At 47.8% G+C, this 23801-nt stretch overlaps 1 protein-coding gene across 3 annotated transcripts; it reads left to right on the plus strand.

Annotated features, from left to right (window-relative positions):
• The first annotated feature begins 1985 nt into the window (after positions 1-1985).
• TSKU (tsukushi, small leucine rich proteoglycan) lies at positions 1986-17984 on the plus strand. Of its 3 annotated transcripts, none has more exons than XM_066175557.1 (3): positions 1986-3530; positions 4092-4173; positions 16901-17984. In XM_066175557.1, the coding sequence occupies exon 3, from the start codon at positions 16908-16910 to the stop codon at positions 17964-17966; it is 1059 nt and encodes a 352-aa protein (XP_066031654.1). In that variant the 5' UTR covers positions 1986-3530; positions 4092-4173; positions 16901-16907; the 3' UTR covers positions 17967-17984. The 3 variants fall into 3 exon arrangements, with proteins under 3 accessions (XP_066031654.1, XP_066031653.1, XP_066031655.1); XM_066175556.1 differs by lacking the exon at positions 1986-3530 and adding an exon at positions 3690-3707; XM_066175558.1 differs by lacking the exons at positions 1986-3530; positions 4092-4173 and adding an exon at positions 9714-9732.
• The last annotated feature ends 5817 nt before the right edge of the window (positions 17985-23801 follow it).

The raw sequence follows: 23801 nt of genomic DNA on the forward strand, positions 1-23801 counted from the left end.
TGACATCTTCCTGGTGCCCCCAGTACCTCCCGCCTCGAGCCTCAGCCCCTCTGACCAGAGCTGTGTTTGCTGGGCAGGGAGGTCACCCAGCAAACCTTCATGCAGTGATGTTCTTGGAGAAAGCAGCTGAGCAGAACAAAAACAAACCAAAGCCTTTTCACCACTTTTTCATCACAAAGAGATACTAAATACAAATCTCAGCACCAGACTTGCTTGAAGGTTGTGGTGTGAGCAAACCCTGATCATTGATATGGGGCAAGTGGGGTATTTTGGTGCTACTAAAAGTAAACAACAGGAAGCCTGACTGTACTTTCTTAACCTAAACTTTTTAAGAAACAAGCAATGACACACCTTGAGACCTGGCACAGGCCAGTAATACACAAGGGATGCAAGGTGCTGAATATGAGAAGCTGCAGCCAGTCATGGGATATGTCCTCTGTGACTCATGGACCCTTGCAATCCCTTTTTCCTTTTCCAAGGTCATGGCATTATGACATGAGGCACTTGACACCCTGCGATAAGCTCAGTTGGTTTGAACCTGGTGCTAAAAATGCCAAGGTTGTGAGTTCAATCCCTGTATGGGCAATTCACCTTAGAGCTGGACTTGAAGACTGCTGTGAGCTCCTTCCAACTCAGAATATTCTGTGAATCTGTGACTTCTGATTATCTTTCCAGTACCATCATCATGCCTAAAGCCACCACCAGGCCGCTACATCTACTAGCCAAGAAATTCTGATCCAGGGCTGCTCATTCACAGCCCCAGGCACTGCCTATCCTCCAGTGATGGGGTTCAGAATCTCTGTTCCCCACACTGTGGATTAATATCTGGTTTTGTTTGGGGTTTTTTTTGGTGTTTTTTTTTCTTTATTCTCTTTCAAGGGCTGCACTATACATTTTGTAAGCCCCAGTCTGGGGGGCTTTGTAAGCCTGCTGGCACTGCTCAAACGTTGGTGCTGCCTTGTCCTACCTGCACCTTGGGGTGCCGGAGCTGACCTTGGCACTAAACGCCTGGAAACTAAATTAAGGCAGTGCTCAGGAATAGAAATCAGGTCTGCAAATACAGCTCTGCAGAGGTCAGGGCTGGAAACAAGGTTATACTGAAAGGGCAACTCTGGTGTGATCCCCAAGAAAGCAAAGGAACGACAAGGAATTTTAGCCACGGGGGATGCAAAGCAGCAGGAAGGGGGACTCTGTGTATGTGCAAAGCCGGCTCGACACCTCCCCCCGCTTTTTCCCCTGTTAAGGGGGGTCTGCCAGCTCAGGAGTGGCACAGTCTAGCGCAAGTCCTGCCTCCTGCCTCCTTCCTCCTCCTCCTTCTCCTCCTCCTCCCAGATGTTCCCTTGTGTGCAGCCATCTGTTGAGCTCCCTCCTCCCTCCTCCTGCGGGGAAGGGGGCAGCCAGCTTGCCCGGCCAGCTGCACGCCTTGCACGGGAAGGAGGAGGCAGAAGGAGGAGAGAAGAAGGGGACAGCCGGCCCCAAGCCCTGCTCCTGCCGGCTCCCGGCGGCGCCCGTGGGAACCGGCGCTGCGCGGCCGCCCCGCCGTGGGAACCGACCCCGGCCCGGTGAGCCCCTCCCCGTGCCCCCACCTCCTCTCTGACCCCCGCATCCCCTCCCTGACCTCCATCCCTTCCTTGCGCCCTCCATCCCCTCCCTGGCCCCTGCGTACCCTCTCTGCACCCCCCTCCAAACTTCCCCGGGTGTGCAGAACCGTGGGGCTCGTTTTTGGGGAGGGGGGAAGCCGTTCCGTGATGGGCCGAGCCCTCCCTGCCTCCTCCCCGGGGATGCGCGGGGCCAGCCCCGGGGGTCGCTGCTGCGGAGCCCTCCCCAGCCTCAGAGTGCGGAAACTTTTTTGGGTGTGATGAGTTTTTCCTCTCGAGGGGGTTCAGCGGCCAGGAGTGCAGGGCAGGGGGAAGGACAGAGGTCTCGAGTGGGGGGAAGGACAGAGGTCTCGGGTGGGGGCAAACTACTTTTCTCCCCACCTCTGGTTTTTCCAGAGAGGGAATTTTGGGATGAGGTGGGTGCGTACGAGCCCCCAGCCCCGCTCCCCTCCCGGGATGAAGTCTCCAGCTGGAATCCTGTCTCTTCTCCTTCCCCCAGTGGAATGGTGGTTTCTGGAGGTCTCGGGATTGCCACGGCTGCAGAGTAATCCGAGCAGCAGCTGGAGGCTCCGCACCGCCTCCCGTGCCTGGCTTCGGGGCTTTGATTTCACACAGGGCTCCCTGTCTCCCCTCCTCTCCCTCCTCCTTCTCCTCCTCCTCCTCTCCGGGGCCTCCCCTCAATTCTCGGGAGCGAAAAGAGGCTTTTTGGTGGGTTTCTGGTGCTGGGAAGCTCGCAGGGTTTTGCAGTTTACTAAAGGTAAGGAGAGAAAGGACAAGGAAAGGAAAGCTTAGGGGGGTCGGCTGGACGGGGTGAAGAAGCTAGAAGGCGCAGAGGGGGAGTCCTTTCCCCCCGGGTTGCATTGATAAAGGCATGGCAAAGGCATTCCTGCCTGGGAATTTCCCATCTGTGAATGGATCATCTGTGAAAGCTGACGGGGGAAGGTGTGTTTGGGAAAGGGGGAGAGGAAACCGAGCAAGATTTATTCATACTCTCATTGGGAAAAAAAAAAAAAAAAAAAAAAAAAAAAAAAAAAAAAAAAAAAGGAAGAAAGAAAGAATGAAATAAGCTGCTGGGTGTGACTTCTGAAGCAGGAGGTCAGAAAGTCCAGGGTTCCCGTGATAATGCACACACCCTGTAAACTTTTAAGCAGTTCCCAGGAAACTTGTTATTAATGCTGCAGTCATAAAAAGGCGCAGCCCACGGCAGATTTATTAGCTCAGTAAACCACAACACGTGCCAAGCTCTCTGGAAACAAAAGGGTCTGTCAACTTTACTCTTCTCGCTTGGGATTTGGGAAGGCTGGGAGGAGAGCGGTGGGGACGGAGCTGGTGGTTTTTGTCGCGGGGAAGTGGCATCGCCTCCGTTACCCGGCGCTCGCCAGCACGGTCCGTGAATACAATTCCGTGGCAGCGGAGACATTGGAGCACGGCTGCAAGGAAAGCACAGCGAACCCTGCTGAGCTCACGGCGCTCGTCGCGGCAGCGGGACGAGCAGCCCCCGGTCTCCCGAATGGAAAGCTTTCCCTGTGTGCCTGCCATGATAAATCAGCTGCCGTTCGCCTGAATAACAGCATTCACTGAAGTTACAGTAGGAAACTTGTCTGGGCGGACACCGTGCCATTGCTCTGCGGAGAGCAGCCGGTGCCGGTAGCCGGCGTTGCGCTGCAATATCGCATTGACTGCCGCTCCAAAGCCCGGCCGGCAGCACCGGGCTACTGCAGCGGCGAGGAGCAGGGCGAACACCGGGAGAGAAGGCGCCGGGGAAAGGCAGGGTTGGATCATCCCTCGCCGATCTCTCCGGGAATAAGAAGCACGCTGGATGCGTTAGCTGCTGAAAGGACCGGAGGAAGCTGGCACGTCCCTTTGAGGATTTGCAGGCTAAACTTGGCTGGCGGCTCGCTGTCGGCGGCCAGGCGCTCACAGGCAAAGCGGGTCAGTGTGTGCCATCGCCCTGGTGCCGGGCATGGCTCCCGTCCCATCGTGATCCAGGGGAGCCAGACCCAGCCCCTGTCCTGGGGAGGGCGTGGGAGGTGCCTGCTCACACGCGGGTTATAAATGGCCCGAGGAGGAGCTGCCGCTTCCCTCCTCCGGAGGCGGTGGATGCGCGGGGTGAGCGGTGCTTGATAGTGGGGTAGGCAGGAGGCTGGGTGGCAGCACTCAGACGGATTTTCCCTTGCGGCATCCTGGAGCAGGGCAGGCAGACGTTGCTGGTTTGTGAATGAATTTGAGCAGCTGCTGTCAGAGGCAGTAACAAGATGCCTGGAGGGAACGAGGACGTAACAGACATCCCAGGGGACATTAATTTCTGATTACAAGCTGGACTGGCAGGAAAGGCCGCAGGGTTGGGTTGAGGGTCTCCTGCACCCTTATTCTTTACAACTAAGTGCAAGGAATACACCAGCGTTGACTGGAGAAGAGGAAATTGGGAGAAAAGTAAAAAAGAACATGCAAAAGTTTTTAGGGTTTTTAATGGATTTTTGTTTTTTATATAAGGAAAAGCATCCTGTGCTCCCCCAGCCACACAGTGAACAGCAGTGCGTGTCATCCCTGCGCAAGACCGAGCTGGGAATAAAAGGTGAGCCACCGTCTTACGGAGATTTAGAGTTTTCCCTCCATCCCTAACTGCTTTTTTTAATCCTCTTTCAGTCTCTCGTCTTTCCTCCTCCTCCTTCTCCTTTTTTGTTAGCTGGTTGGTGGGGAGAAGCTGGAGGGTGGGATGAGACAAGGCATCCTTGTCCGGCAGCCCTTCTGACCCCTGGCACCCCCGGGCTCTGCACGGTAGCCGAAGCACTGGCCACCTTGGCAGGCTATCAAAAGAAACTTCCCAACACAGACATGCTGAGGGCTGGGAAGAGATAAAGGCTGGCTTGAGCAAGCTGTTTCTTGTCTTAGAACTTGGCATCTGGACATATCGAAGCAAATATATGAATGGCTCAGCCATTCATTACAAAGAAATCTTGAGGTTTAAATTTTTATTGCAGTTTTTATAAAATTTGGGGGTTTGTTTTTTGGGGTTTTTTTGTTTGTTTTTTTTTTTTGGTTTTGTTTTTTGGGGTTTTTTTTTAATTTCCTGGGACTTTCTATCGTATTCATGGTGTGCAGCAGGGGGGAAGGAAATATGTGCTCTGGGAATCACCCCAGCCTTCCCTTCTTCTTGCAGACATTGCAAGAGATTAAACCATTCTGGCTGCCTTAGCATGGGACATTCCTGAGTTGCATTAACCAGGCTGGAAATCTCCTGTCAGAGCAGCAGCAAACTGGAAAAAAGCACTTTATCTTCACCATAGCAGACAGAGGGCCATGTGCTGTGTGTAATGTCTCGGTGCCAGTGTCTGCAGGGTTTCTTTTCCTTCCCCTTTCTCCCTTCCTGATTCTTTTTAACAGTCTCTGTCTCTGTGATGGTGACTCTTCTCCTTTTTCCCTGCTTCTTGCCAGCAGCTCAAACCCAGGGGTGGGGAGAGAAATCACAGAGTGGTTTGGGTTGGACCTTAAAGATCATCCAGTTTCAACACCCTGGCTGTGGGCAGGGACACCTTCCACTAGACCAGCTTATTTAAAGCCCCATCCAACCTGGCCTTGAACATTTTCAGGGATGGGGACTATATTTTCAAGGAAGTTTGTTTTTTATTTTTTCCTTCAAATAAGATAGTCTTCCTCTGGAAAAATTGAGTCTCAAACTCCTATTATGACTGATGGGTCAAACCAGATGTGATTCCTCAACCACATCGTGTGTGAGGTGACACATGCGCAATGGGGCTTGTGTCACCTGTCTTCAAGTGGGGACGGACATGTCCCTGATGCCAAAGGTGCCTGTTTTCCTCCCATCCTTGAGAACAATATGTCTGCAGCAGTTGGCATGGTGAGGCCAAACTTCACAGAGCAGGACAGGAGAGATCATTTCTCCAAAACACTTTAATCCTACTGCAAAAGTTCAGTTTGTATCTGTCCAGGACCAAAGCATTGCAACCTCTTGCGAGCAATCTCCAATTCAAAGAATTACAGGATCACAGGGTAACTGGACCTGTCTCATCCATCCCCTTCCCTCTCTCCTGGCCTGGCTGCCCATTTTGCAGAGGGCGAAGCAGGGTTGATCTCCCAAGAGTGTCCAAGAAGGCAGGATCTGGACATGGTGCCCAAGGACAGTGGTAACATTTGGCCGGACCAGTTTACGACAGTGGCAGTGTTGGCTGGGGACTTCTGTATGGGGTGAGACCCACAGGCCTTGTGCTTCCCTCCTTGTTAGACTGGTGGGAATTAAACCTGGGCGTGGTACCCCCATCCCCACACAGGAGTGAACACCTCTTGGACCTAGTGCTAGCTATCCTTAAAGTGTCAAGAGGGAAAAAAAGGCACTTAAATAGGGACTCAGGGTAGCATCAGTGGTGAGAAATTGGTCCTTCTGGGGATATGGCTCTTCCAACCTACTACAGATGATCTTTCTCCAAAATCCTCCACAGCCAAAAGGGACTGGAGAATCCCAGGCCAAGGAGGGGAGGAAAAGAGCCGAGGAAATACTGCACATCATGGGGGCAATTAAGCATCATCTGCAGTGGGAATCATGGTGGGGATGACACACTACTTGTAAACCCTTTATCAGCTGTACCTACACCTCTTCCCCTCCCCAAATCCCCGGTTTCCAAACCTTGTAGGAGACCCACTGGGTCTAGTAAATGTCTCGCATGCTTCAGTGGGGTGGGGGCAGCTCCTGAAGTCCCAGCTGATGCCCTACCAAGCAGTTTCACTGGCATTCATTGTTTGCAGCATCACGTTGCAAGAATTATTGGAGAGGGCAAGCAAAGAAAGGCCATGAGGGGAATGAGATGGGAGCCTCCAGCTGTGCTGTTTGCAACAATAATGGACAGGATTGTATTTATTATCTCCTCAGTGGAGGGTCCGCAGCTGCATGCTGAGAGCCACAGACAGCAAAGGGGCCTGGAGACTATTGTGCATGGAAAAAAGCCCAACCACAAAAATAAATAAAAAGCCCACAAAGAATCCCTGGGCCAGCTGGATCAGTGCCAGCGGGCACCCAGCTTAACTCCCAGTCTCCTCTTTTTGCCCTTCCTCACTGAAGTCAGCAGCCCCGCAGGGCTCTTAGAAGGGAGATTGGCAGCTGCTGCCTTTCAGAGAGCTAAAGCTGCATGAGGTCCTCTTAAAATCCTTCTGCCAGGGCTGAAGGTGTTGCCCAGCCAGGTTGAATTTCTTTTCTCTCTGCTTTCTCATGATTTTTTCCAGTGCTGGCTGCACCATGACAAAGGTATGCTGTTGGAGGCAGTACGTGGACCTGATCTGCAGCCTCTCCTGTTGTAATGGTTTCAATTCTCCTAGACGTCTTTTTCAACCTTAATGATTCTATGATTCAAGGAGAAAGAGATGGAAAGCCATTAGAGATACAGGGTGATGAGGCTGTGATGCGTTGTTTGCTTTTAGTGGGATGTGTCTCACCAGGAAGAGGAGGCACCACCCTGGGATGTATCACCTTCTCCTCCCTTCTCTCTCTTGTTTCTTTCCCCCTGCCTAGCTCATCTTTTCTGGGGGAACCCATCCATGCCTACCCACGCAACATGCTCTCTCTGCAGCTCAGGCCAGCCCTCTCGGGTGATTGGAAGCAATCTAGATCAGGGATGTGGGGTACATCCATAGGCATCATACCTTTCCCTCATTGACCAGAGAGCTGCTGGTCCGTCCCTGCAACCTGCACTTCCCTGGCATGGGACATTATACATGCCATCCCAGGGATGTGCATGGCATGTGGCATTTCCCAGCTGGGCACAGTGACATGGCTGATCAGCTGTTCTAACAGTTAAAACCAAGAAGTATCCATTGTGGGTAGGAGGTTTCCTCTCCCCATGCTGCACCTCTTAACATTCCTTGTTGGCATATGGTGTTCATCCTGGAGTGCATTCCTCTGGAATTATATCATGTCTCTGAGAGCTGGAGTGCAGTGAAAAAGTATCATCATAGCAGGAGCCAGCGCAGGATCTGTCTGGGGTTGGCTGTCAGGTGTGCATTGCCAAGGGTTGAGGCTCCCAGAGAAGCTGGCTGGGATCATTTTTGCTTTCAATAGTTGACTAGTTAGAGAAGAAGGGGAGTTTAATCCTCTCAAGGGGCTGTGATTTGGGTAAAGCCTGGGTACCCACAGGCTCCCTTTGTGCCTCACAGTGGGTTCTTGGGCACAGGAGATGATGGGACAGGTAGCTTCACGAGGTCTTTCTACAGAAAAATGCACTAGGACTGGCATAAAACTCTGTGTAAACCTCTCCTTTGTCTATGAAGCACTATGTTGAAGGGCTGGTCTGTTCCCGAGTTTGTGCCAAAATAACGGAGATCTCCTGTCCTGGGACATGTCGCTATGATAAAAATTTTGTTCGGGCTGAGTTTGAGATGGTTAAGAAAATATTTGTGTTCCTGGCAGAGATGAAGTCTCTCTTATACTCAGTGAGTGCCAGGATAGTGAGGCCTCCTGCTCCTGGAAATGCACACAGTTAATAAGCAGAGCAGGGAGGATGAGAAATAGGAGTTGTTAGGGGTAAAAGAATTCAGGGTGGTCATGCTGGAAGTGATTCTAGAGCAGGAGAAAATCCTGAGCTCTTACATCCCATGCAGGCACCTGTTTGACTGATTCCACGTATCCTGGGCTGCTGGGAACCAGTTGTGGCTGTCAAAACTCCCAGTTTGAGTGGTTCTGCAGCTGGAATAGCCAGGAGGCAATGGTGGGGCTGGGATTCTCACATCCTGTCCGCTCCCAGAAAACCCTGTGAATCCCTCCTGGTGCTGCACCACTCGAACACCTGCCTTCCCCTGCCCCCAGCCACTCAGGAGGCCTGGCAAACAATTTCCTTTGGGAATGCCCCCTCTGGGCACAAGCACAGTTTGCCTTGAGGCTGGAGAACAAAATTGCTTTCAAAAGCCACAGGAGACTAATTCCTCCACCTGGAAATAAACTGCTATTAAGCTGACAGCTTTCTAGGCTGAGCAGAGAAGCGGGAATTTTGTGCAAATCCCGATGCATGGTGATTTAATTCCAAATTTTCCTGTGCTGGATGTGGCACCAACATTTTCCCACTTGAGGAAAAATTCCCTGGAGTTGTTCTGCTCTTCCCCAACAAAATGCACCTTTTCAAGGCACAAAGCTTTTAGTGTAGCAGAAATTGTATTTCAGCCACGAATGTAAATGTGCTGGATGTTACTGTATGGGCTGCCAGACCTGCCTGCACATGTTTTCCTTTTGCCAGATCCCAAAATACACCACCCTGCACCTTGATATCCTCCTCCAGGGGGAATGAGGGATGCCTGAGGGGGAATATTGCACAAGTGGTATAAACTACTAGCTGTTTAAGCACTAGGATGGTAAATTATCTGTGGTCTCTTGCAAAGCAGATGGGAATTGTGACATTAACAGCTGTAACAAAGTTTATTTTAATAGGTCTTTCCATTTCTTTATTAAAAAAAAAGATTTTCTTTTTACATTAAAAAAGTAGAGCTTAGACTTTCAGCCAAGCAAGCATTTCAGTGTCTTTTCCCAAGTAACAAGGAATAGGGCAAGAGGAAACAGCTTCAAGTTGCACTAGGGGTTGTTTATATTGCAAATTAGGGAAAATTTCTTCCCCGAAAGGGTTGTCAAACATTGGAACAGGCTGCCCAGAGAAGTGCTTGAGTCACCATCCCTGGAGATATTTAAAAGATGTGCAGATGTGGCACTTGGGGACATGGTTTAGTGGTGGGTTTGGCAGTGCTGGGTTAACAGCTGGATTCAATGATATTCAAGGTCTTTCCCAACCTAAAAGGTTCTATATTTGAAAACAGATCCATAGTGTGGAGCTGTACAATTTGGAGGTGCTGGGTTCCCTCTAGATCAATCCCACACGTCTTCTGTGCAGCCTGCGTGGTGGGTTGAGGAGCTGTTTGGCTTTGCCTTTGGGGTCGTGAAATGCTTTTGATGTTTTTGATGCTTAATTTAGCTTTGCCTTTGCTAATCTTATCTATCCCATCCCCTGTAACATCTACAAAAATCTCCCTAAAGGACGGAAAACATGGTTGCATGCCGGAAAGTCATTGTGGTTTTGGCTCAGCAATTTCTGTCCAGAGAGGAGAAAAGCAAATGGAAATAACCAAGATGGAAAAATGTGGAATGGTATCTTGTTTTTTGTTCTTTGCCCATTCTGGCTGTCCACAAGCTTTATTCCATGGGGTTTGGTGAGATTCAAGTCTTGCAAAGACAGACTTGATGCAGAGTAGTGGGGTTGTTGTCCAGATCAGGAAGTGGTATCTTGTCTCTGTTTATGCAGTTTCTCCAGTCCTCACTGGTTTCCATTTCAACATCAAGCTGCTGACTTTAACTCACTGATTGTGACTGTCCAGCTAATTCCTTATCCACTGAGTCATCCAACCATCAAATCCATGTTTCTCCATAGAGATTAGGATGTTGTGTGGATCAGTGTCAAATGCTTTGCACAAGTCCAGGTAGATAATGTTAGTCGCTCTGCCCTTATCTACTGACACTGTAACTGTGTCATAGAAAGCCATGAAATTTGTCCAGCAGGATGTGCCCTTAGTGAGGTCATGCTGGCTATCACCAACCACCTCCTTATTTTCTGTGTGCCTTAGCAAAGTTTCCATGAGGATCTGCTCCATGATGTTGCCAGGCAAAATAATTAAAGCATAAAGGAATTCATAGCAAAATCTCTTCTTTTTTTCTTTTTGCATTCCTTGCATTTCATTCTGATTTTTCCCAGGGAGCAGGAGCATGGAGCAAAAAAAGCTCAGGCACCTGCAGGATGGATTTTTACTCCTGCTCAAGCCCTTGGTGTCTCTTTATATTAAACCATAAGGGCTGAAGTCATCACGCAGTGGCTGAGCTTCCTGTCACCCTAACGCTTGCATGCACTGGTGAAGGAAATAGGGTTGCAGATCCCAGTCTTTATATCCTATTGGAAAATTTGGGATAGTTCTGCTGTTCTAAGCAGCTTTGCAGTCCCACAGATAAAACCATCAGTGTGAAGTGAAGGGTGATAACAAATCTCCTAAAAGTGACTTGTGCAATGTCACCTGATGTAGGCCTCCATGAAATCAAGTGCCATTTGGAAGACCCAACGGACTGATTCTCATCCTGCTGTCACTGACACCTAGAGTAACTCCACTGAACTCTCTCAAACCCATCTAACAAATGTAGGATCAAGCATAAAAACCAGATATTTCTTGGATTTCCATTAGATCTCCTCTCACTAAACCCCAGAAGCCTCAAACACTGAGTATAAAACCAGGACTGTTTGCAAAGTGCTTCCCAAACCAGCAAACAACAAAATGCAACAAGCGGGTCAGAAAACACTGTTCCAATTTGCAACAACATTTTTTGTGAGGTTTAATAATATTTATTGAGAGCTCTTTGCAGCATTTGTGTGAGGAACCCTTCTGCAGGGAGAGCCAGTCTGAAGCAGGCGAAGCAAAAGCCTGAACGACCTTTACTTTCAATAGATTCACACACACACACACAAAAAAAAAAAAAAAAAAAAAGAGTAACCTTGTCAGCAGCAGTCTCTTTATCATGGGAGGGGTGGGTGTCTGCAGCAAGGGTTTAATGGTCTCTGGCTGTAGGCTGGTTTGAGCTAGTTTTGCTGCCTGCTCAAATTGGCATATGGGATCTGGAGACCTGACCGCGATTGCATCTGTGGCGTCATTTGGGCTCAGCCAGGAGAGTCCACACTGGAAAAGTGTAGCTGCTGCTAGTGCTGCACTTTAGTCGGTAATTATTCTAATTTTACAGAGTAATTAATGGGTGGAGAGGAGGGGGAAAGGTCTCTCATGCAATTTTGTTGTCAAGAAGCAGCTCTGGAGCATTCTGGTGCTCTGGAGCTGCTGTCCCAGCTGTCACTTAGCCTCCAAGATATTTAAAAAGAAAAAGAGCCAGAGCCAACTCTTTTTTTTTTTTTTCTTTTCTTTTTTTTTTTTTTTTTTTTTTTTTTTTTTTTCCCCCTTCAGTTTGCAGTCTGGAGGATTTATGGCCTCTATCATAACCTATGCACTTGTTTGACTTTCCAATAACGTTCCTTTTCCCCTGACCCCAATTAGTGCTGGCAGCCAAGTGGGCCTGGTGAGCTTTGCTATGAAGACTTTGTTTGTTTCTTTACTTGGCTGATATAAGAGGCAGAAGACAATCGCAAAATTTTCCTCCTGAAATATTGTGGCTAATCCACCTCCTCTGTCCTTTGCTAGAACAACAACTCTATTTGGGACAGGTGGACTCTCAGCTCTTTCTTTTTGCCTTTTTTTCTTTGAAACTTGCTCTATTTGCTACTAATCCAGAATTAAGATTGTCAAGAAACATGGAAATTACCAGGATCTCTCCACCATGCCTTACAGATTCATTCATATCTGATCAGGTCTTGTGGGCTGCTGTGGAAAAGACAGATTCTGTTTTCCCCACTCCTGCGTGAGAGCTGGTAATCCTGTGGATGGTCACCTGAATTTGTTGGAGAACTCGCTCAGGAAAGAGGAAGATCAGAGGGGTTTTTATTAGATCAGTGTGCCAAACCAGTTTATCCAAGTGCACCTGGTTATTGGGAGGGACTAGGGTTTTGAAGATGCAGCCAAGAATGGGGTGGGAAGCAGTAACCAGGGAGACTGGGCATCCTACTCCATGATGGATGAGGGAGAGGGGGACATCTCCAGGCATGTGTATGGTCTTAGGTTGGTTTCATCCCCTTCTGAAGCAATTTCTTTCTCTTCACCCCACTGTAGAGACAACCTGGTGTTTCGGGAGGTTTTTTGCACTTCTTACCCATGTACGTCAAGCTTCCTTGGGTGAATTTGGGCCTTTAGCCCCAATCGCAGCTGCATTTCAGGCAATGCTTTGTTCAGAGGCACGTTGAGGGAGGCTGAGGGTATGAAGAATGAAGAATGGGGCAGCTGTTTCCTGACTCCATCAAACAGCAAACTTTAAAACACCTCCCCTTGTATTATTTCTTTAATTAGTCATTGATTTTTTGCTATGGGGAATTCCAGCTTGGTGGTTGTCAGGGCAACTGGAGGTAGCCTAGGTAGCATCCTCTTAATATCCGCATTCCCAAAGAGGGGGACCAGTCCCCAGGCAATGGGCTTTCATCCAGGGAGGGATGTGTCAGCTGATCTCCCTAATGAGAAAAGCCTTTAAGGGAGTGGAGAAGGAGGAAATCAAGTGCAGTGAGAAGTGTGAATTTGCAACAACACCATAAAAAAGCTTTCCTCTCTCCCACCTCACTCCCTGACCATCATCTGAGGCCTGGCATTCCTCTGCAATCTGCTTTTAATGTTGGGGCTTTTTGGCTGGGAAATATCAGTGTGAGTTTTCTGTGTGAGTCCTGCCACACAGCATTGCAATGGATAAGCATGGCGGGGAGAAGGCATAAGGATTAAGGCTGAAGGAGAGATGTGAGATCTGAGGAGAAGGCTGGCATCCTGCTAGGAGCTTGGTCCAACACTGGGTCCATTAACCACCCCAGGCTCTCCTTAGGGTTGTCTCAGAATATTTGCCCTGCAGAAAGTATGAGCAAGATAAAAAGACCAGAGTCCTGGAGTCACTACAGGCACCTGAAATATGGGAGAAGATACTGCACCCCCAAATTACAATTGCAGCTCCTATTGTAATCAGAGGGTATAAAAAGATGCCCTAGAACAGCCAGATGACCAAAACTTATCACTGGGATCTCTCCATTCCTCAATAGCCATAGAAATGAAGAGGATATGGCTAAACCAGCCTCAGGGTGGGCTGCTTTCTCCTGGTGACTTTCCCCTCACTATCCTAGATGATGGTGCCAGTGGCTTCTTGTCCATGGTGTTTCCCTAGGTGAAATTCCCCAGTGCTGCAAGAGAATAACTCCTCTTCCTTTTACAAGAGGATACCTTGGCTTCCTGCCTTTATCAACAAAGCAGCTTGTGGGCTGCGATCCAAAGGCATTTTGGTGCAGTATCAAACACACACTGTACACAGAACTGTAAATGCCTGCGGTGTGTTTCTTTCCCCATTTCAAAGAGCTATCGCTTGTTCCACACAATGATAAAACATGCCTGGACCTAACTAAGCTCTTTGCTGATTATCTGGCAATGCAGGAGTCTCTTTCTTGGACTGGAAGGTGACTGGTAACGTTATTTCTCCCATCTTTTATCAGAGCTATTAACCAAGTGGCATGTTAGCCTATGATGCTCCATGCTGCTTGATAAGGGAGTTTCTAACTGGTGCTAATGGATTGTTATCGCATCTGCAAAGCAATTGCAGAGCCAGTAAGGGAGAATTTGTGGCAGTGCTGTGAGGGCGGAAGAGGCAATAGATGATGTGCAAATACTTCAGCTGAGCTTTGTGTACTGCATTTCAGCAGCGTAATGTTTTGTCTTTACTGCTGGCTGAAGTGATGGATGTTGCTGTGAGAGTCACTGTATCTACCCACTTCTGGCAATCATTTTTGAGGTTGATCAGGAGGGAAATTCCCATGTTGAAAGGGTTTGAGCAGCTGCAAATCAAAGCCCAGCACCAGTTTTCAATCTCCTCTCAAGTCATAGAATCATAGAATAGCTTGGGTTGGAATAGACCCTCTAAAGGCCACCCAGTCAAACTCCCCACAATAATCAGGAGTATCTTCAACTAGTCCAGATTGCTCAGAGCCCCATGTGACTTGGACTTGAATGTTTCCAAGGATAGGGCATCTACCACCTCTCAGGGCAACCTTTGCTGGTGTTTTACCACCTTCATCATAGAAGAATTCTTCCTTACATCTAGTCTGAATCCCCCATGTTTTAGTTTAAAACCATTACCGCTTGTCTGTCCTACCACTTCAGGTCCCATTAAAAGTCTCTTCCCAGTTAAATTAGGGCTTTGAACTTTGACCTCTTACTTTTGTTCAGCTGCCCCAGAAGGAGCCAATGAAGGTTTTAGCAGTGCTCAGAAAGCAAAAATTTCACACTGTGTGTCCTTGGACTTCCTGGTGTATGATCCAGCTCCCACCAGAGCGAAGACAATTCTGTGAGGAAACTAGCTGCACTTTTGAAGGAGAAGTTGGGAGGTTCTTCGTATATAGAGACACCAAGTGGGAATAGCCATTGGGTGGAATTTAGGAGAAGAAATACCAGTAGGTTGGGATGAGACCCATGTAGGTACTTCCCTGTACGTGAGATATTTAACATTTGAGGGTTTGCAGTTTTAGTTTACAAGGAGTTCCCCACTGCTCCAGCTTCCCCTGGTAATAAAAAATTTCAGTGCAATCCAAATGCAGATTCACGAAAAAAATAAAAATAGTAGTATTTATTTTAGGAGGGACTGCAGAAGGCAGCAAGCTATGTCTGTCTGCACAGAACCAGAGGGGATCAGCCTTGATGTCATTAGGAAAGGGATATCTGGAAAAGTGCCTGAAGAGAAGAGCCCAACTCCCTATGTCCCCTCTGCACACAAATGTGTTTTCTCAAGAAACAGTTGAGATGGGATGAGGCTAGGGGTCATCATACCAATTTTTTTGTTGTTGTTTCTATAGAATAATGGACCCCAAAGGATTACAAGCCAGCCTTTAGCAATAGTTAACCTGCAGGCACCTTGGCCAGAGTCCCAATCTCTGTTCTTTATTTGCAGGAGGTCTGGGAGACACTGCCATACAACTCATATCAGTGATCAGGACAGTGTTTTTACAACATTTTTCCCCCTTTGCGCTTTTTTGTACTTCAGCAAGTGGTCCCCAGTCAGTCTCCTGGGAATGAGAGCAGGGCCAAGAAGACCATGCTGAAAAGTGAGAGAAACTGATGACAAAGGGTGGGTGAGGGGAGATGAAGTGTGAATTTCTAAGAAATGGTCTTGAGAAGGAGCAAGGGCTGTGAGGAAGGAATCTTAGCCAGATCAAAGGGTGTGTGGGAAAGATGATACTGCAAGGAAATAAATGAATTACTTTTAAACAGTGATGGGAAAGGTAAGAGACCAGGAAAGCTGAGGTGGGGATGGGAACACTCATTTAAAGGGATTTCTTTTACTTTCTTCTTGTTAAATGAGCAGTTGGCACGTCAGTGTCTGTTTATGGCCAGCAGCATAGCCAAAGACCAGTGCTGATAGATCCACTTGTCTGGTTTGGTGAGACTTTTTGCTTCCAGCCTTCTGGAGACCTTGTTTGTAAGGCATGAGGAGTCATCACCCATGACTGCAATAGGAACCAGTGAGGACAGTCCTTTCTGCCTCTGCTGACCTGCAGGATGCTGACATGCTCCTATGAAACCTCTCCAGAGATGCAGAGCTAAAGGTTCTTTTGGGTTTCCCTTGAAATCGTGCAGTTGTTGTTGCCCTCTGTTGTGTGGGTGAGGTGTTAGGATGTCATCTGAAGAGGTTCAGCTAAGCTGGAAGGTGCAGATCAGTTCTCTGCCTCTCTTGTGTGAGATGATGGAGAGACAGAAATGTCTTGGAGGGAGAAGGGTCAAAACCAAAGCAGTAGAGAGAACTCCTTGCTTACTGGCATTGTTAATCAGAGAGAATACTTAATTTGAGGCTCCCTAAAGACTCTATATGAAGCAAATTGTCTCTCTCCACTGTGCAGGGGGCTGGGCCCACCACATCAAAGGCTCGGTTAGACTGAACAAGCCTTGGTTCCTGTGCTCTGGTAGGAGCTGCCACCAGGCCAAGGAGGATTGTTTTTAGCCACCTGATACAAATCCAAACTTTTAAAATTTGCATCTGAAGTCCAAGAAAGGGAGATGTGATGTCCATTTGGGCAGTAAGGAGCTGGCCTTTTCAGCTGTTAATCCTGGATGTTGTTTTGAGGATGCCGTTGCCTGTAGGAAATCTGAATGGAATTTTAGTTTCTTGTCATCCAATAAGGCCTTTAGACACCTAAGGTTCCCCAGCCTCAATGATTTCTGCAACCTGTCAGTGCAGGGTCTTGAAGTCAGTGCTCCAAAATCTCACAGGGATGCCCTGACATGAAGGATCTCTGTGTACTGAAGTTTGCCAGGTTGCAAAATGACTCAGTGAGCTGTCACTTAGCTTCTTCCATGGTCCAGTCAAAAACATATGTGTTTGACATATCACGCTTTAAGACAGCCTACTGTTCTAACATATCATTTCCAATTTTGTCTTAATTTGGTTATGTGTGTAAAAACTGCCGACCCAATTTTTTTTCACCAATAAATTCCCACTGGGGTTCATAACAAGAGAAAAGTCTTTGGGATACCAATGGTATTTAAGGGTATCTCTTCCTTTGTAAAGAGAAAGGACAAGACTTTATAAGTCAAATAGTTACACATTCTTTATAAAGTAATTTCTACAGCAATTAAATCTGCTTTTCTATTGTCTTGTTTTCTAGGAGAACAATGCATTTCCTGGCCTGGTTCAGTTTGCTGCTTCTCCTTCCTTGTTTTGGCACCACAAAAACCTGCTTCCCTGGCTGCCACTGCGAAGTGGAAACCTTTGGTCTCTTTGACAGCTTTAGCTTGACCAAGGTGGACTGCAGTGGAATAGGCTCACACATTGTTCCTGTCCCAATCCCTCTGGATACCTCCTACTTGGATCTATCATCAAACAAACTGGAAACAATAAATGAATCGATGCTTACTGGCCCTGGGTACACAACCCTGGTGAGTCTTGACCTGAGCTACAACAAAATTTCCAAGATTTCCTCCACAACATTCTCCAGACTTCGGTACCTGGAGTCCTTGGATCTGAGTCATAACTCTCTGGAAGTCCTTCCAGAGGACTGTTTCTCCAGTTCTCCTCTAAGTGACATAGATTTGAGCAATAACAGACTTTTGGATATAGCTATAGACATTTTTGCTTCAAAAGGACAAGGCAAATCCTTGAATGTGGATCTATCCAATAATATGCTCAGCACAATTACAAGGCACCATGAAAAGAGCATTCCCAACATCCAGAATTTAAATCTTTCTGGAAACAGGCTAACATTTGTACCAAACCTTCAAGGCATTCCTCTCCGATATTTAAATCTTGATGGAAACCCTCTGGTTAAGGTTGAGAAAAGAGGCTTCACGGGACTGAAAGACTTGATTCATTTATCCCTCAGTGGCCTGCAAGGCTTTACAGAGTTATCTCCTCACAGCTTCAAGGAACTCCAAGCCCTCCAGGTTCTGGATTTATCCAACAATCCCAACTTGAAGTCACTGACTGCTGAAGTTATCTTTGGTCTGAACTCCCTACAAGAACTCAATCTCTCTGGGACAGGCATATCATCCTTGCCAAAGACTGTGCTGAAATACCTGCCTTCCATCAAAAGCATCACCTTAGGGAAGGACATACAGTGTCTTAAGACCATCAAAGAAGGACAGTACCACCGACAAATTGGGCTGACCAAAAAAGAAGTCCTCAGTTGCCACGACAGCCATGGATCCGTAGCAGCAGCACCTTATGTCTCATGATGAAAGCTGGGGAGAAGAAGGGGTGGGGCAGGGAGGGTGGGGGGCCATGGGACTTGTACAGGTGTCGGACTGAGATGGCTTGCAGTGTGCCTTTTGTAAAACTGTCAATAATTTATATATTTGTATTTGCCAATAGTTGATTGTGGATTTTATAAACTCTCAAATCTCAGCCTGCATTATCTGCAGGCTCCAGATTTTCTCTGGTGCATTGAGGTCCTCCCTCATCCTGTTGGCTCAAGAGCAGGGATGCTGGATGATTCGGGGACAAGTTGCTCTGCAGGTCCCAGGGCAGAACAGTCAGTTCAAACCCTTCATGTCTCAGACACGTTTGTAGGAGCAAAGCTACATCTCTGGAGAGCACACACCAAAATGTACCAGCTCTGTAGCTGCTTGCTTACAAACCCATGCATCATCCTTCTTTTAATTATTACTCCCCAAAATGTGCCTTCTGGATGTTGCCTTCATTAGCAGCACCCTGTTTTCTGCCATGCACTTTCAGTCTTGAAGAAATATTTCCAGACAAACCTGAATACAGGGTGCACCTAATGTGCTGGGTTTTACATGTTATTTGCATAGGTGTGCAACAAACACTGAGTAAGTTGAGACATTTTCCCACCAATTCCTCCTTCTTTTCCCACCCTGATCCTTTCCATGTCTAATTAACTTAGGTCCAGCTTTGGCAACCTCCAGTCTTTTTAACCTCAGTGAGCCATTGGCCAGAGATGGTGTGCAGCAGAGGAAGGGAAGCAGAGGGGTCTGCTAACAGCCACACCCCACCCAGGAACTAGCCTTCAGTGAAGGAGGCTGCAAAAGGAAACTTTGACAGGGATTCTTTCTTGATGACCTTATCAAACCAAGATGCAGTCCTAGAGGATATGAGAGTAAGTTGTTTCCAGGCTGACATTCCCCATCTGAACACAACATCTGCAGCTTATCTGGGCATATGGGAGGCAACTTGCAGTGCCAAAACACTTCTGAGAACATGCCAGGGGAAGAATTAACACTGGTGCCTGTGGCCCTGGAGCACTTTGCTTATCGGAGAAAAGATCTTTGGGTTTTTTTCCAGAGTTGTGGCTTTTCTTTCTCTCACACAGCTCCTTGGTTGCCAAGTGAATCTGATAAACTGAAATCTGATGAAAAGCCTAGTCTTCAACATTTTACTCATTTTTTTTTCCCCTCCACTTCTGAAATGCTGGCAAAGGGGAACTCCTATGGACCCTCTTTTTCTCCAGTGTAGGAGGAAGTAGGAGAAGGCAGCACAACATGACTCAATGCCGTGTGTGAAGCTTTCAACTTGCTTATAGGAGCAATGGAGGTGACTGCTGAGGTCTGGTCCACATCTGGCATGCTCTGTCTGGGGGGATGGGATGTTGTGGATGGGGGGTCCTGCCCAAGCTGATCTGTGGTTCAGTCTCTAAACCCAGCCCTACATCAGGGCCACTTTCAATGTTTGAGTTAGGGAGATCCATGTAAAGGTGATGCAGATATAAACTCATCTCACAGCTGTCCATGGGAATGATGGAAGAAGCTCAGGTTTTGTCCTCATACCCCCAGAAGTCTTGGAAAGTGGAAACCCTGAACCCCATTGCCCAAATCCACTGACTCCATAAAAGTCAGAGACAACACCTAACTTTGGATACTGAAATTTGGTACTGAAATACTCCCACATTTCCATCTATCTCCATTTCAATAATTTGTTTGGGTAGCTTAGGGTGGGATTTTTACCCCTTCCTTCAGTTTTGGGGATTTTCCCCTCTACTGAGCCTTTGTGATGTTTGACTGGCCTTCACAATCACAGGAAACACACTGATTTTCTTAAAAAGGCAATGGGGCTGCCTATGGGCAGAAATTTGGAGGGGAACAGAAACAAACTGCAGTGCAAGACAGGGGCAGTTTGTGAGGAAAGGCATGGGGGTTTTACTGGATCTTGCCTTTTTAAGAGAATTATTTTCTGCTGGCAGAAAATGTATTATTTTTTAAAGAAAGCTGTTTACTTTTTTAAGCCTATACATAGATGAAACATTACGGTTATCACCTACTGTCAAAGTTACTGTCTGCAGCACTGTGGTAAATTTAAAACCCAATGTGACAATCCAATTGAAGACTGCAAGATTTCCTTGTGTAATCTCACGCTAGCTGCTAGCTAAACTAGTCTTAGCAAAAGCTGGCAAATACTGTTGCTGTGTTAGTCTGTTTTTTTAAAGAACCTCTGCAGCATTGTAAGGCTTTGTGATTACTCACAATATAATAAAATGATTTGGAGGAGAATAAACCCAGATCCCCCAGATTTATTGCTTTAGTGTTGAGCGGGTGGCAGCTGTCACTGGGTCTGAAGTGCAACATAGCCTCTCTCCTTGCTCTGCTGATCCCCACCACCCTCGTGGGTGTTGCATCTCCAAGCTTGGGGCAGGATTTGTCCCACAGTGCTTGGCTCACTGTGCTCTTCAGTGATGGAAAAGCTTGAGAGCTTCTCTGGTTTACTTGAAGGAAATTAGGAACACATGGCTGTGAAGAAGCAGAGAGCACGTGGTGCAAATTCCCTGCTAAAGACCTGCTCCAAAGCTTGTGGAGCAAGTGGAGATCTCTTCATGGATTTGACCAATCTGGGGCATGGTTTGCTAGACTGGATTTGCAGAAGATGATGTGGAGAGACACCACAAGACCATGGAAGTGTTCAAGAGCACGTAGATGTGGTGCTTAGGGAGACGGTTTAAGGGTGGACTTGGCAGTGCTGGGTTAAGGGTTAAACTTGATGATCTTAGAGGTCTTTTCCATCGCTAAGTGTTCTTTGATTCTGTGAGGGTGGAAGGGAGCAAAGGGGTGTAGAAGATGCCACAGCACAGAAAGCTGAACACTGCCAGACCACAGAGCTTCACGTAATCCAGTCTCAGCACCCTCCTCTGCAGAACTGGGGCTGCTGCACAGAGGGCTAAGACCGTGCAGAGCCATTGCACCTAAAGAATAAGTAGAAACCTCTCTGGAGCAGTCTTCCTGCTCTTAAATAGAAAATTTAATTTTAAAGTCTTCTTGGTGCTGTGTATAAAAGGGGTGCAGAGACCCACTGAGGAAACTGCCTCCGGGAAGTTGCAATGTTCCGGCTCCTCCCAAGCCTAAAGGAACAACTGCATCTTCCACCCAGGCAGGCAGACTTGCAGGCTGCCTGGAAGAGGCTGTTGGTTCTTCATCATTTTCCCAAAATGCCCTGTCCTTCAGGCTGGTGTACAAGGTGGTGAGATGACAGCCTGGGGTATGACATCACCAGGCAAGGCCAAATCTTGCTCATAGATCTGTTAGGGCCTGAAGGACCACCACCAACCATTGGACATGCCTGTTCCTCTGGTATCCACCACAAGGTTGTGACCATGAGGTTACACCACCACACGCCTTTGGGGTGGAGTCACTTCTGCCCTGGGGTGTGGGCTCAGTCAAAGTGGTGGAGAATGTCCTCCTCTCCATGGGAAGGACAACCTCCTGGGACCTTGTGAATGCCTCACATATGTGATGCTCCAGCAGCGTGTTAGATCTTGTCCCTCCCTGTATTCCTGTGCCCCCTTGCCCTAACATCTTATGTTGCAACTGCTTTTTATTCATTATTTAATTAATGACAATTTATTATTTTAATTATCGTTAATTAAAATATCTCTTCAATTATTACTTCTTATTTAAATAGCCTTTCCAAAGTCCCCTGAATGGGAAGGAACAGGCAAACCTTTTACCAGCAACATGAGCCCCCACATTGCCCAGGTATGCCTCCTCTGCACCGGCAGGACAAAGCCACCTGAAACAGCTCTGATGTCGCCACAGAGAAGGCAGGGCACATCGGGGCTTCAGGCTTGGATGAGTTGAGGAGGCCCTCATCCAAGCTTCCTGTCAGCTTGATACCACGGTGTGATGGATACCTGGTGTCAGGCACCAACAGCCACCCATGCCAGGAAAGCCACCCATGCCAGAAAATCCATCCATGTCAGGAAAACCAACCCTGCCTGTAAGGCCAGCCAGGTTGGTTAGCTGCAAGCTTTGGCTGAATCCACAACCAGCTCAGCTCTGCAGCCAGATATGTTTGCCCTGGCAAGCAAGATGGGCGTTTTAATTACAGGCTCAACATTTTTAGAAGCAGGAAAACCTCAGCAGAGGCTCGGCAATAAGGCTAGGCTGTGTAAGAGAGGAGGAAGAAGTGAGTGAGCTTGCATTTGCTTGTGGTGTTCTGTCTGCTGGAGAGTTATTAGCATCTCATCCCTCCTTTCCAGCATGTGGGGAAAGACTGTGAGGGTCACCTCCTCCCATCTGCCTTGTGCCCAGGGCAGCACAGGAGAAATTCTTCTCTTTATTAGAGAACATGCACCTCTCAGTACCCAAAACCTCACATTTTCTTCTCATCAGTCTGCTGGAACCATTTCTCCTGGCAGTCAGCTGTCAGCCCACAGAAGTCCCTTGTTGACTGATTATGTGGCTGACTTCATAACAGCAGTAGGTGCTGTCCCTTTTTAAAATAGCTGCTCTTCTGTACATTTTCCATTTTGCAGAAGGTTTTTATTTCCAGCACGTTTGTTTCACACAACCCTGGCTTGGTCAGGCGGGAAAGCACGGATGCACTCCTGCTGTGCCAGAAAATAATGCTGCATGGCTGGGCATAATCCTTCTACCTGTCCTGGGATCTGCCTCCTAGGAAAGTTTTGGGGCAGAGAAACCCTCTGACCCATGCATGTTTATAGAGTATTATTCCTGCTTCATCACCCTGAGATTTCCTCTTCCTTTCCTTTATGAGTGGACAAGCAGACCCGGGAACCCGATTAAAAGGTGGAAAATTGGAGCTTAAACTAGGCCATCAGATAAATCTTTTCCTGTAATAAGCAGGGAGTTGGAGTACCAGCCCTTAATCACAGCCTTTGTCTCCCAGCATTTGTATGCCTGTGTGAACCCATCCTCACTGCCAAAACAAACCCACCCCCTCCTGCCCCATCCCCACCCCTGCACTCACCGCCTTTCATTAATGAGATTAAAATAAAAATGGTTCATGCTGCCACAGAGGAACACCCCGGAGAAAGCAGCAGCCCGCTGCGCCAGGCACTGTGCATCCCTTGAAAAAGCCCTGCCAGACACTGAGGGGTTTGGGCAGGGGAATGTGCTGCCACCCTGCCCAGCTCCACCCATTCCAGTGGTCTGGACTGTACTCTGGGTGCACCGCAGAAGGGTTAATCAGCCTGAAAAAAATCCTGGTAACTTTCCCACCACCCTGGTGATGTTCTTTAACCCCTGCTGCTGCCTGTCTGGACCTCTGCGCCACACACTCCCCTCCCTCCCTCTTCCTCGTTAGCAGTAGAAGTGTCACAGCACTTACTGATAATTGACTGGGGTAGTGCTGGGAATTTGAACCTACATTTCAAAGAGATTGTTAACCTCTTTTTCCAGCTCTTTGAACTGCTTTGCTTTATTGTAGGTTAAAGGAAACACACGGCTTATTCCTCTCACAGCCTCTTTTGATGAGAGCTTGGCACATCAGAACTGGTGGGTTTTTACCAGAAATAATGTTGGTAGCATGGTGCTGCTAAGTGGCATGTGATGACACATTTGGGGGCAATCAAGCTGCCCCTTGAATTCAGAGGGGATTAAGCACAAAGAAATGGTCCAGAGGTGAGCAAGGGACTGGCAGAAGTATGTGACATCTCTGTCCTGACATGACATAGAGCCAGTGGAGAACCTAGGAAAGGCTACAGGTTATGGGTTGCTCATCCAGAAACTAGGTTCAAGCCCCTCTGTCATGCTGGGCTTTCTGGATGGGCGTGGATACACAAATGACAATTTTTATGAGGTGTGTTTGAACGGGTGGTTTAAGTT

Source organism: Chamaea fasciata, unplaced genomic scaffold (assembly GCF_029207755.1).
Source record: "Chamaea fasciata isolate MVZ Bird 193981 ecotype frontalis unplaced genomic scaffold, bChaFas1.0.hap1 SCAF_2, whole genome shotgun sequence".
NCBI lineage: Eukaryota > Metazoa > Chordata > Aves > Passeriformes > Sylviidae > Chamaea > Chamaea fasciata.

Coding starts and splice junctions, on each gene's coding strand:
- TSKU (XM_066175557.1), top strand. CDS start 16,908: ATGCATTTCCTGGCCTGGTTCAGTTTGCTGCTTCTCCTTCCTTGTTTT.